The sequence below is a fragment of the Microcaecilia unicolor genome, chromosome 4, assembly GCF_901765095.1.
Source record: "Microcaecilia unicolor chromosome 4, aMicUni1.1, whole genome shotgun sequence".
Classification (NCBI taxonomy): Eukaryota; Metazoa; Chordata; class Amphibia; order Gymnophiona; family Siphonopidae; genus Microcaecilia; species Microcaecilia unicolor.
In genome coordinates this window covers 318,618,734-318,632,893 of record NC_044034.1, presented here as the reverse complement: position 1 = coordinate 318,632,893, position 14,160 = coordinate 318,618,734, and the positions used below count along the sequence as shown (strand labels likewise).

The following is a 14,160-nucleotide window of genomic DNA, read 5'->3' as shown; positions in this document are numbered from 1 at the left end:
GAGAATGTTTATTTTATTTGGGTTTTCTTGGCCATTTTGTCATTACAAGAATAATCCCTCCCAATATTCGAAACCATTTACCCGGCCAGGAACAGCACCTGGCCAGTTAAATGGTACATAGCCGGCTATCTGGCGATATTCAGCGGGAGATAACCAGCAATCTCCTGCTGAATATTGCCAGTTAGCGACTAGCAGATAGCCGGTTATATCTGTCGATTTTTAAAGCTGGTTTAGTGGCCAGATTTGGCCACATGAAAATGTGGGATATCGTTGGCTGGTTTAAAGGTAACCGGCTACCACTGAATATCAGCTTAACCGAATACCTTTAAACCAGCCAAAAATGAAAGGGATATTCAATGCCGATCACCAGAAATGGCCCGGCATTGAATATTTGAGCTTAGCGCCAACCACGGGAGTTAGCCGTTCTAACTCTCGCAGTCTGAACATCGGCCCCAATGTCTTTAAGAGTGCACACTCTTTCCAACAGGTTGAGCCGACTTTCCAGAGTGTGTACTATTATCATCAAATGAAAAGACACTAAGGGCTTCTTTTACCAAACAGCAGTAAAAACTGGCCTGCGGTGGCATTAGCGCCGACAGTAAAAGGTGTGTTTTTTTTTTAAAGGGCAGTAAATGGTCGTGTGGTGATTTAAAAATAGCTATGTGGCCATTTACTGCTGGCACCCTTACTGCCTCCTATTTAGGAGGCAGTGAGGACTCTGGTGCTAACCCAACAGTAACCGGGCAGCACGTGGCTCTGCCTGATTACCGCTGGGGATGCCCCTGGTGCTAGAAAATTAAAAAAAACAATTTTCTAGTGCTGGAAACAGTGCATGCCAGAAGCCAGAACTACCACCAGGCTCCTGAATGAGCCCAGCGGTAGAGCCGATTTCCTCTACACAAAGCCGGTGGTATCCCTATCACCATGTAGTAAAAGGGCCCCTAAATGTTATGTTTTTTTCAGCTCATTTGTTTATTAACAACTTTAAACAATATGGGTATGTTGTTACAAATTACATCCTATCCCTATAAATTCGTACCTAAAGCAATGGAGGTGAACTAACTTGCTGAAGGTCCCAAGGAGTATCAGGAGAAGTGGGATTTGACCCTAGTTTCCCTGGCTCTTGGTCCACTGATCTAACCATTTAGGTTGCTCCATGCCAGTAACTGCTGTGTAATGCTGAATAACAAGGTGCCATGCAGGAATAGAAACAGAGCTTCCACTACTGGACCACAGCCCTTCACCCAGCTGGCCATCTCACACACATTGGAGCTGAATTTGCAAAGCAACAGTGCTATCTCTTTAAAAGTGGCTTTGGTCAGAAGGAAATGGTAATTTCAGAGTTGTTGCTTTACATCTCTATGGCACGTGATATAGAAGTGTATTTTAGAAAGGATGTCCAATTCAGAATATGGACATCCAAATCTGTACGTCACATATGGACGTCCATTTCTCATGTGTTTCAGAGCAGGCTCTGCTGACATACAGCCTGTTCTAAAATACATGTATTTTACATTTTATGTATTGAAATGTCCAAATTACGAATGGGGCAAAACAAGGAACATGGACGTCTTTGTGGCAGCAAAGGAAAATCCGTATGAAGGAGTAACCTAATGGTTAGAGCGGTCTGCTGAAAACCAGGACAGAGAGCCAGAGGTTACCTGTAAGTGCTACTGCAGCTTTTTGTAATTTTTGTCCCCCCCCCCCCCTCCAAATTGTTGACCCCTTCAGGGACAGAAAAATACCTACTGCAGTGATTCCCTAACCTGTTCTGGATGAACCACAGCATGAGATGTATTTGCATAACAAAGAGGCAGTGTATGCAAATCAATTTCATGAAAATTCATTTTGTATATCCCGAAAACCTGACTAGCTGGCTGGGATTCCTCCAGGACAGGTTTAGGAATCACTGACCTACTATCCTGCTTATAATTGAAAGAGAAAAACGCCTATATTGCGACCCAAATCGGGAGATGGGCATCTTTCTCCTGTGGGCACCCAAATTGGTATAATCGAAAGCCAATTTGGGGCGTTTCCAACTGCAACCCATCGCGGAAACGGGTAAAGTTGACGGGGGCGTGTTGGAGGCGTGGTGAAGGCAGACCTGGTTCGTGGTTATCGGCCAAGGAGAGATGGGCGTCTTTAGCTGATAATCGAAAAAAAAGGCGTTTTTACCTCGATTTTGGGTCACTTTTGTGGACCCTTTTTTTTCACGAACAAGTCCCAAAAAAGTGCCCCAACTGCCCAGATGACCACTGGAGGGAATCGGGGATGACCTCCCCAGACTCCCCCAGTGGTCACTAACCCCCTCCCACCAAAAAACCCCCACTTTAAAAACTTTTTTTCCAGCCTCTATGCCAGCCTCAAATGCCGTACCCACCTCCATGACAGCAGAATGTGTTCTATCCTGTGACAGCCTTTCCCTTGTTCTGATGTGGCTCTCGGGTGAGTGTGACACCTTTTCTATTATGCGCACTGCAGAGTCACATCAGCAATGCATTGTGGTGGGTGTAGGGTATTGGGCTCCGTGATTCCACTAGCTTGTGGCAAATGCTCATGATGTTGGTAGTTGGTAGGCTCTACTCCCATGGTGCTTTTCCCCCTGCTTACTGGGTCAGAGTGTGCCCTGTTTTGTTTCCGGTAGTCCATGAGGTAGTGGCCATTTTTGTAAGCCAGTTTTAGATCCCTTTCATGTGTTAGCCACGTTACAGAACTTAGTTCTTACCTTGAATGTGGCTGAAAGAGGGCATTGTACAGCATTCTGCCAGCTCTGACCTACTGCTCATCTCAGTACCAGGGATACTCTTTGCCATTGGGGCACAACCTCTGATCTGCAGTTAACTGTGAGTAAGCGTGCTTATTCCAATAAAGGACGTTTTCGGAGAGATTAGTCTTCAGGTGTCAACTGGTGTGCCAATGTTATATAGCAGCAACAAGTCCTAGAGGCCTGTGTGTATGCAGGTCTCTGGAGCACTTTTAGTGGGTACCGCAGTGCACTTCAGCCAGGTGGACCCAGGCCCATCCCCCCTACCTGTAACACTTGTGCTGGTAAATGGGAGGTCTCCAAAACCCACTGTACCCACATGTAGGTGCCCCCTTCACCCCTAAGAGCTATGGTAGTGTTGTACATTTGTGGGTAGTGGGTTTTGGAGGAGGGGGGTTGGGGGCTCAGCACCCGTGGTAAGGGAGCTATGCATGTGGGAGCGTTGTCTGAAGTCCACCGCACTGACCTCTAGGGTGTCCAGTTGGTGTCCTGGTATGTCAGGGGGCCAAGTGTACTACGAATCCTGGCCCCTCCCATGACCAAATGGCTCGGATTAGGACGTTTTTGAGCTGGGCGTTTTTAGTTTCCATTATCGCTAAAAAAAAAACAAATGCCCAGCTGAAAAACGTCCATTTTTTTCGAAAATACGGTCTGTCCCGCCTCTTCACGTACCCGTTTTCGGACATAGACGGCCATGGAGATAGGCGTTCGATTATGCCCCTCCACGTCTTCCCTTACTCCCTTCAGTGGAGAACTGCTCAATTGGAGCAACTTCCTGTAACCTAGATGTACAAAGTACCAGGTCTAAAAACTGATGTCCGTCTTTTTGAACATGGACGTCCCTTCTCCTTCTGCAATCAGAGTTGGATGTCCATCTTTTGGTCCTTCCTTAGTCCTGCCCAAAACACACCCAGACCATGCACCTTTCATGTCCAGCATTTTAGGACACCATATCCTGGCTTTATAAAATTGGAATTTGGACGTGCATGCAATATGGATGTCTAACTGATGGTTTTCAGACATCCAAAACACAAATAGAGCTTCTAAAATAACCACCATCATGAAACAGCACAGTTTGTTTTGATCTAGGTATGCTGAATATTATGAGAAAATAAAAATGGTAGAACTGTTTCTACAGATCATATTGGTAGCTGTGCATCTGTGGCAGTGACCTTCCAGAAATCATCTAGTACTGGACAAGAGCATAGATGTTAGAGGTTGACTGCTCGGGCATGGGGAACAAAAATGGTGTTTGTATGAAGGTTAGTAGTCCTTTATGGGCTGGTCTGTGGGAAGAGTAAAAGGCATTAATGAGGTGTCTATGGTGACACTGACTCCTGTATATCCCAAATTTATTTTTTCAAACCATACAAAGTGTTTTCATTTCCATGTCACATACAGTATATGCTAAATAAACATCCCCCTTCGTCACCCTTATTACTTGACAAAACATGGCTCTCCAGAACCCAAAACCCACAATGATGAATTGACACCATAGTGTCCAGATCACAAGGTATATGGCAAAGTTTTGGGTCACAGTTGCTGCAAGCCATTTTTTTTTCAGCCCACCCCTTACATTTCCTGGTAGGCATTGCTCTCCCCGAAGAAGGACTGAGCTAATACAAGAGCAAAAACTACTTTAAAACTGGATCAGCTACATGACCTGCAGGGCCGTGCCTAGGGTCTCTGGTGCCCCCCTGCAGACTATCAGTTGGCGCCCCCCCCCCCCCCCCGTGTGGCATCTCCTTTCTCTCTTCTCCCTCTTCTCCCACCCTGCCCCCTTTTTCAGCCCATTATGGAGGAGATCTGATGTGTGCCTGCTTAAGAGCATAAGAAATTCCATACTGGGATAGAACAAAAGTCCACCGAGCCCAGTATCCTGTTTCCAACAGGTGCCAGTCCAGATCACAAGTACCTACTACTACTACTACTAGATGGAATGGGGAAAGGATAGCAACTAAAAATATGAGAATTCTGGGTATGTTAAAAAGGCAGCACCTGGTACCACAGTTTTACACCATTAACCGCAGTGAAAAGGGCCGAGACATGTTTCAGTTGGACTTGTATTTAAAATATTTTTTTACTTGCTGTATCCAGAATTCTAGGCAGGGTACAAATAGACATACTTATAACTTACAGGTTATTTTACTTGGGGTCCCTTTTACTAAAGCTGGAGACACCCCAGGTTTTCAGGCACTGAGTATAACCCAGCACCCACATAGCTTCTAAGTACTGGCCTGTGGCAATGAATGTTCTCCCCTCCTTTGCAGACCCTGTCTCCCTTGTACCAATACAAGCCCCTCTCCAACATGTCCTGCCCCCCCCCCCCCATCTTCTGTTCTCCCTCCTGGAATTCCCCCAACCATATAAATCCATCTAACAGCATGACCCTACCCCTTCCTGACACCCCACCACCACCACCACCACCCCCCCCCCCCCACACACACACAATGGGAAACCCCTCACATCCTAGTAGGCCCCCCCCCTTTACTTTAATGGTGGATAACTGGTACAAAATTCAGCACTATAAATTGCTAGATGCTTTAAGTGTGGACTATAGCCATAGAAAAGTGTGACCCAAACCACAATTAGATTAGATCTGCGTGCCAGAGCATTGCATCTGTCTCTGTGCCATATTCATATGCACTGCTAGACTTCTTCCTACTCAGGCAGCAACTGGAAGCCCAAGCAGAAAGCAAACCTCTAGTTCCTCTTCAAACTTCCATCTTACCTCCAGGTAAGCTGTGGAATAAGCGGCTCTCCTCTACTCCACCACGGCAACACTCACCCGGTCTTCCTGCGGTCCAATACTCTACGGCGTGCAACAAGAGCTGGCAGTGGGCGGTGCCAAAGTCAGAGACGAGCGCTGCACGCAGGAAGGCAGCAGCGCATAGGCGCCAACGCGGTAGTAAGGTTTTTCTTTTAAATAAACACTCGACTGGCAGCGCCCTCCTGCTGTGCTTACCCCGCTTACTGGGTTTGCACGGCCCTGATGACCTGCAAACAACTTCCTTTCATTAGAAGGATAGCTTAGAGATGGGGGCCGGAGTTCTAGTTACTATGCTGGCCCTGGAGAAAGCCCTTATCAGCTTGCGATATCAAAATACTTCAGTAAAAGGGACCAGCATGGTCTGCAAAACTAATGGAGAACACTAGCACTGTTCTGATAAACAGGAAAAGCTTTCTCTGGATTGGCAGATTAGAAATTATTTTAAATAAAGTAAGGTGTCAAAATTCAGCATGGTTTAAAGCAGGCAGAAGAGTCTCCTGCTAATGCTGAGTGGGCCAGGAACTGATGTTCAATGCACTTAACCAGACAATGTTATTGAATATTGACTCTAAGTGCTGGGGCACTGGCCGGTTAGAGCTGGGGCAGTCTGGAGGCAAAGCTGGGAGTTCTGCAGGTACTGGTGCTCACATAGTTCACCGGGCAAGTTGGACCACAGAATGAGTGGTCCTGTTTGCCTGGTTAACTATGTGGATATAGCTCTGAATATTGGCTCTACTCACATATCTTCTGGGAGCCACTGCTGGCCTGGATATTCAGTGTTGGTGCTTACATGTTCCCTGGCATTGAATGTCCAGGTCTAAGTTAACCAGGAGTGGTCGGTGTCTATATAAATGCTGACTGCTGCCAGCTCAATATTGACCAGTATATAAATAATGGTGACCTATGCAAAATCCAGTTGCAGGTGTTACTTTATTCTCTGTTCCAAATATTTTCTGCAGATGCTGGTGACGACCACTTGTGTTTGCTTGTCCCAGCATACTTCTCATATCTTTTCCTAAATGTTCTATTGTCATCTTTGTTGGTTGGCTAGCCTGTTGTGCATGGTCAACACTCACAGGGCTTTATGTGGTCAAAAAAGTGTTCTGTTTAATCATTGAATGAGGAGTCTTTTTGGAAGAAGACCCACTGGGTCACTCCAACACAGTCATCTGCTGAGCTCCTATTGCCCAGCTTCCACCTCATGTTGGCAGCAGGCCAATCACTGATAAGTCAAAGTTTCCAGAATTAACACTGAGGTATTTTGGGAGTGACTGTGATCCCTTTGATTGTCCCAGCTATAGAATTATCCTGAAACAATGCTAAAAATGAACTTTTGAGACTCCATGGGTTCATCTGTGAAATATCTTTTTCCAAGTTTCTGAAGAAGGGATCTGGCCAATTTCAAAAGCTTAGCATCATCTATGGATAATTCTGATGTCTGACTAAAATAGAAAGTTGCCATAGCCTGCAAAAAAATCAAAAAGACCTAGAACATTTAGTAAAAATAAGTAAATAAGTCACCTTCAGGCTTCACCCCCCCTTGTACCAAGAGGCTGAATTCTGTATTTTCTTTCTCTTTGATCAGATTAATGATTTGGTTGCTGTCATGATAAGATATTTTTGCAGTATATGCTATCCAAGAATTTACACAATGATTTTGTTTCCATTTGCACCACTACATGTCTCCCAACCTTTCCAAAGATTGGGGAACTGTGACGGTTGATCACACCACCCAGTTCTAGTCTTGCATAGTTGTTAGCAGTGCAGTGAAAGAAGTGTTCCTTCATACGGCTTGGTGTTTTGTAGTGATACTGCCCTCCAACCTTGGAATAAGAACCCTGAAGAGGGTACATTGCATATAGGGGGGAATTCAGTAAACATCACCCAATGTAAGGAGCCAGGATGACGCGAGCTAAGCACAAATTCTACAAAGGCACGTGAGGAACTGTCTTTATGGAATTCATGCTTAGTACACAATTTTGCACCTATACTGTAACCACACGCCTAAGTCCTGGGAATGCCCCTGATCTGACCATGCTCCTTCCCTGGCCATGCCCCCTTTGGAGTTGCACACAGGCGCGCACGTTAAAGAATAAGGGTGTAGGAGAGATCTGTGCTTAAATACTATTGATTGCCAATTAGCACTTGTTAATGCCAATAATTGATATCATCTATATAACTAATTAGTTTACGAGCGAGTCTGTGGATTACAAGATTCTACATGCAGTTCTTTAGCTGATACTGGAGTTTACTGTCTTCTGGCTCCAATCCCAAGACTTTAAGTGCTGAGCTGTAGATGGTCTCTGCTTGCTTTTTCCACCATTTCCTTCTAGCATCACCATCTTACCTTCTATGTGCCAAAATGAACTGTGAACTAACACACTAACATAACTGAATTGGTGCATGTTTACTGTTTTGGTGGTGGGGTGGCAGTTTTAAGGTTATGTTGGTAACTTGCCACTTTTCCAACCCCCCCCCCCCCCCTTTTACCTACACAGTCAGTGATGTATTAGTTTAACGCTATAAAGTGGGTTTTACAGGGATCATAGGATGCAAGTTAAAGGGGTCAGACACAGAAGTAATCTAAGGAAATATTTCTTTACAGATACGGTAATGGACACATGGAAAAGTCTTTCACTGGGTGTGGTGGAGACAAGGACGTTATAGAATTCAAGAAAGCATGGGACAAAGAGAATATCTATGAAAGATGTTGTAGAGACTGGGCTGTTGGTTTGGATGGGCAGACTGGATAGAACCATGAGGCCCAATATTCAGCTGGTGGGTGGCAGCCTGCATAAGCGCTGACCCCGGATATTCAATGTTGGTCACCGGAAATGGCCCAGCATTGAATATATGGAGTTTTTTGGCCGGCTATAATTAACTAGCTATGTGAATATTCAGTGCTGGCCAGTTAAGTTAATAGGCAAAGATAGGATTGTTGTTTATGTGGTCCGATTTGCCTGTTAAACTTAGCTGACCAGCACTTGAATATTCGTGGATAGCTGGCTATATCATGCAGTAAAGCCGGCTACCCACTATCTCCCAGATTCTATATAACACGACCAAAATTGTGCATGCAAATCCGGTCGTAGTCTGGATTTGTACGTGCAATTTAATTACTTAAGCCAATCAGCGCTGATAATTGCCACTTAAGCAATTATTGATACTAATTGACATTAATTAGAATTTACGTGTACAACTTGCTAGGTGTATTCTGTAAAGTGATGCACGTAAATTCTAATGTGTGCTGCCAAAAAGGGGGTGTAGCCATGGGCGTTTCAGAAATCTTTGTGCATGGTTATAGAATACAGCTGCTGCACGCCTAACTTAGGTGCCGATATTTACAACAACATGGCTGCTATGCGTATTCTAAAAACTGCACCTAAATTTAGGGGTGATTTATAGAATAGGCCTAGGTGGAAATATTTTTGGTGCCAATTTTTCATGTGCTATATATACAACCTAATCCTATGCGCTAACCGCTAATATTCAGAAGAAATAACAGGAGCCTGTCCTGGCCAGTTAAATAGTGTTGAATTTCAGGGGGTGGTCTTTTTCTGTGATCCTTCTTTTGGTGTTGCAGCTGGTCCATGTCATAACTTCCATAATAATACAGGCAAATAGTCTTAACCTTATAAGGTCTCACAATAACCTAATGCTAGATATTGAAATTATAGGGTTCGTTGGGGCCCTTTTACTAAAATGCGTTAAAAGGGACCCTAGCATCAGTGGCCATTTTTGCCACACACTGATGCCTTTTTTACCGTAGCAGGTAAAAATTCCGAAAAAAGAAATGGCCATGCAGTAAGTTTGCATTTATCGCGTGGCCATTTTGGTGAGAGCACTTACCGCCACCCTTGAGGTAGCGGTAAGAGCTCCCGTGCTAGCCCAGCGGTAACTGGGCAGCTCACAGTGCTGCCTAATTATCGCTGGGTAACCCCTTGTGGTAATATTTTTCTAGAATTTCCGGTAGCACCAGAAATGCCACTCCCTGGGGACAAAACTACCGCCAGAGGCCATGTTAGGCCTGTGGTAGTTCCGATTTGCTGTCCAGCAAGCCCATTACTGCACGGCAACCCTAGTAAAAGTGCCCCTTAATGCAGTTGAGAAGACTTCTACCAGTTGCAAATGCTTTCTTTGCTCTAAATCTTTCTAACTTTCTGCTGCTTTCTAAGGTAGATCTGCTGCTTCTAAACAGGGTAATGGTGCAGAGAATTGAGCAGTAGGAATGGTTAATAAGGACAGCCACTTGTTATTGGTGAAATCTTACACTCTGTCTCCTTCTTTTGAAAAGATGCCAGGAAAACTGTAGCTACCAAGGAGCCTGCTGATGATACTGCAGAGACGCTGCCAGCAGTGGTGGTGGTGAATGGTAGCAAAGAGGACCAGACTGCAGAGGAAGCTTTGAACCAAGGGATCAGCCAGCTGACCACCAATGTGGATGCCGACACTGAAACTTCCAAAGACAAGACAGAGCCTGTGACTGGCTCCCCAGAAGGCTCCCCTTCCAAATCCCCCTCCAAAAAGAAAAAGAAATTCCGCACTCCCTCTTTCCTGAAAAAGGGCAAAAAGAAAGAGAAAATCGAGTCCTGATTTTCTTCTCTGCTCCCTACCCAACATTTTTAGAGCCCTTCAATTAAGAACCACATGAATCACGAAGGGAGCTAGGCCTGGAAGCTTCAAGCTCTCTCCTGTCAAGTGTGTAAGTGAGTGGGAATGACAACAGTACTTTGTGTTTCAGAAAGAAAAATGTATAGTTTGGAAAAAGGGGAGAGGTCTTTGGTTCCTTATAGCACAAAACAGGTCCACCCCACCCCCAAAAACAAAGAAGATTTTGTTATGTACTTTGGCTAGATGACCCCGTCTTATTTTTATTTTCATTCACAATGCAGTCAGATATATAACGGCAACTAAACTGTGTAGCCTACAGAATAAGAGGGGAAAATGAGGGTGTTCAGAAATGTTCTAGCAGCCTCAAGAATCCCTTTCTCTCCCTATGTGTTCTATAATTGTTCTGGACTTGTTTCCTTTTCTGATAACTCAATTATGGGTTTCACAAACTGTACAACTACTGATTTTTCCACCCTAAGTGTACAGTACTTAATCCCTGCTCTCTGTGCTGTAAAGCCTTTCACGTACCTTCTAGACACAACAAGAAGTGATTTTTCTAACTTATGACTGCACTTCTTGAATTTTCTAGTTGGAGCATAGTCCCACAAAGTGTGACAGCTTCCAGTAAATTTGGTAGAGAGCCTTTTTGGGCAACATGACAGATAATTCTGTTTTGTTCTTTCCACTAAAAACAGTGAGACAACTAAGTCCAATATGCTTTATTGGAACTTTATTTGGTCTTCTCTAATGTGGAACCAGTGGGTCTGAAGGCCTAGGGGACTATGATACATAAATTTAGCAATATGGGAATTAGTCCCCTAGGCCTTCAAACCCACTGGGTTTTCTTTTTATTTAAATTTAAATTAATTTTTAAAATAGGCTATGCCATGTAGTATGTTCTAAGATGAGACAATTTTAATCTGAAGCTGTACTGGAAATAAAGCCAGTACAGATTTTCCCCATGTCTTCGTAAATTAGTCAAGAAGAATTCTGCAGTCACTATCAGCTCTACCTCTAGTTATTACTAGTGTGCCCCATACCTATTTTATTTTTGGAAACTTGAACTTTATTGAAGGTCCCCCCCCCTCCCCCCGACTATTTTGTTTCTTCCCCACAGCTATTCCAGGAGACCAGTTCCATGAGTTGCTCACCTTTTACAAATCACCCATGTTTTCAAAGTGAGAAATCCAGGCCTCATCTGGCTTATTATGTTTTATTACAGACTATAAGATAAGGAGCAAAACATAAATAGAAAAAGTGTGGAGTTTATTTACTAAGATGTATTAATGGGCTTACATTTAGTGCTCAACACTCTTTAATTTATCAATATCCATTATCAGAAGCATACAGTTTTGCATTACCAATACTGTGGGGAAAAATTGAACAATGCATGGAAAATATTAATGAGCTGCATAATAAGCAATTGCATGCAGATCAGCTCATTAATATTAAAAGGGCCTATCACAGATTGAAATAATCCATATGATCCTAGTTAATGCACTGTCAATACTCTGAGAAGACTGGTACATTAGCTACTGGGATAAAGCTTTAGCACAGAGAAAGCTAAGGTACCAAAGGCATTGAGCCTGATACTGTGACTAATAACCATACCCACTGGGAACATGACTGGGCTTTCAGTCTTGTAAAAGGGGTTGTTAAGAACCATAAAGCTGTACTTAGCAACTTGAAGCCTACCTAGCTTTTTATCAGAATTCTGACCGTACTTCTGTATAAAGGTAGCTAAAACAAGAATAGCATATCCATTTATTGAAACTTTTAATATTACACTCATCTAATACTGGCCTGGCAATGAATTGTGAGTGGCCTAGAACTATCTTTTACCCCCAGACTCTGGGAGAGGCAGCTGGAACTGGAATCTGATAACCTCCTGGTATGCAAAGTAGAATGGAGCAACACACCACCGAATCAGACAATCTCACTTTTTCCCCCCCGAATGAGTAATTCCTTCCAAAGACCCTCTTACTACTATCAGATCCCCCCCCACCAACTTTTACCTTCAGTGAAGCCCCATGAACCCCAAGACAGGAGCAATTCCCAGTTAGTTTTGCCCAGCTAGTTCTGAAATTTAAAACAGCACCATTATAGTAAGACCTGCCCTGGAGACCCTGGGGCTTCAGTTAAGGGAAAGACGGGTTTTGGGAGGGAGGGAGGGAGGGGAACCTCAGTGGTCCCCCGCTAAGGTTGGGGAGAGAGACAACTAAGCTGGACTAACAGTGTATCTCGAAAACTTGTCAAGGACCATGGATGCATTAAGCTAGTCCAATAAAAAGGTATCACTTGCAACTTGGCTGTTGACCCTTATCCAAATTTTTCGCAGTAATCAGTCAGCAACATCTAAGAGGTTAACCTCTTCATTTTTTTAAGGTACATGTTCACCCCAATAACCAAATAGCTCCTACTCTGTAGAAGGATCAATATGAAGATTGAGAAATTTGAGAGAATACATGAACCCAGAAACCTTGCATGTGGGCAGACCTACCAAACATCTATAAAGCCTTCTCCAAGTTAAAAGGTTTTGTGAGGGACTGAGATAATAAAAAAAGGCACTGAAAGTGTTATCATGAGCTCTGATTATCTATGACATGATGAGATTTGATGTGCTTTCCATAATCTGTGTCATTTGTCTGTATCGGGTTTTCAATCCAGTCCTCGGGACACACCCAGCCAGTCAGGTTTTCAAGATAAGCAAAAAGAGAAAATGAGATCTGCATAACAAACCCAGCAAACTGGAGACAACAGCAGATGGCAAATACAAGCACAATCAAAGTTCAAGCTATTTATTAAAAGGAAACATGCTAGGATGAGGATCTCACAGAAAAAGCCTGATGTGACCATATTTTGCCCAATATAGAGCTGTGTCAGGGGTACGTTGTTAAGGGGTACTCTGTTAAAATACATGTCAAAATCAACATGTATGTCAAAATAAATCAATATATGTACAAGTTAATATATAAAACATGAATAGGTTTTATATAGACAAGTTAAATAATTTTAAAATAAAGTACAGCACAGTCTTGATTATCTGACCATCCGGTATATCTGACTCCCTTCCCCCCTCCCCCAGTGATATCATCGTGCTGTAATTAAGTGTGCAGGTTCACTTCCTAGTTTCCGGTTTTACATGCTGCAAGGAAGCCATGTTTGATCTGTTGCTGGTTAGTGTTGATAAACAATATTTTAAATACAGATATCCTATGCCTGTTCTTCATACATAAAGTATGTTTTCCATGCATTTTTAAGGAGTTACTATTGTTTTCTATAATATATGACTTTTCATTTATCCAACAATGGCTCGTTCCCGTTTGTGTTGGATAATTGAGACTGTTCTGTAATTTATAAATGTGTGCAAATCAAATTATAAGAATCAATAAATATAGATTAATCAAAAGTAGATGATAATGATTAAATGTAAATGGCACATAGCTAAAAGGCGATAAAAGAAACAAGATATTCCTTTTTGTATAAGTCCCAAGTTGGATGAGAAACTCTTTGATCCTTCTATTTATAAAAGACTACTGACAAGGTACCTAATTTCATCTATTCCAGAAATTCCTGAAAAATAATGGAGATCACCTAAATTGAATAATTCAGTTTCCACCTGATTTGATCTCATTAGTACCCAACTATTAGCCTTTAATATGATCCAAGAATTCTTGATTTGAATGTAGATAGGGAGGTTATATCAGGAATACCATATTTGTCCCATAACCAATCAGATGTATTGATTTTATTACAATCCCATGCAAACTTTAAACCCTTTGCTTGCTATGTGGTCATATCAATAAAAACATAAATAGATTTATTCATAACAACTCGTGAGATGTTGGAGATAGCTCATCCCATTTACAGGGCAATTAACTGGGCATGTGCAGTTATACCTCTCTTGTGTGCTTAAGTAGTGTTTTAATTGGCACCCCCTGGCTTCTATATAGTGCACTTAGATTTAGGCGCCAAAGTTGGCGCGGATTCTATAGCACCGCTCATAACTTAATTG

General features: G+C 43.0%; 1 protein-coding gene across 6 annotated transcripts in view; it reads left to right on the top strand.

Moving 5' to 3' along the window:
* Nucleotides 1-14,160, top strand: part of ADD2 (adducin 2) — a 150,834-nt gene that overhangs the window by 123,236 nt on the left and 13,438 nt on the right. For 3 of the 6 annotated variants that reach the window (XM_030201902.1, XM_030201900.1, XM_030201901.1), the window contains one exon: nt 9,829-13,951. In XM_030201902.1, the coding sequence (XP_030057762.1) occupies nt 9,829-10,127 (299 nt within the window). In that variant the 3' untranslated portion in view covers nt 10,128-13,951. Of the gene's footprint in view, nt 1-9,828; nt 13,952-14,160 lie in introns of those variants that run through there. The other 3 variants (XR_003941996.1, XR_003941995.1, XR_003941997.1) reach the window with 2 other exon arrangements.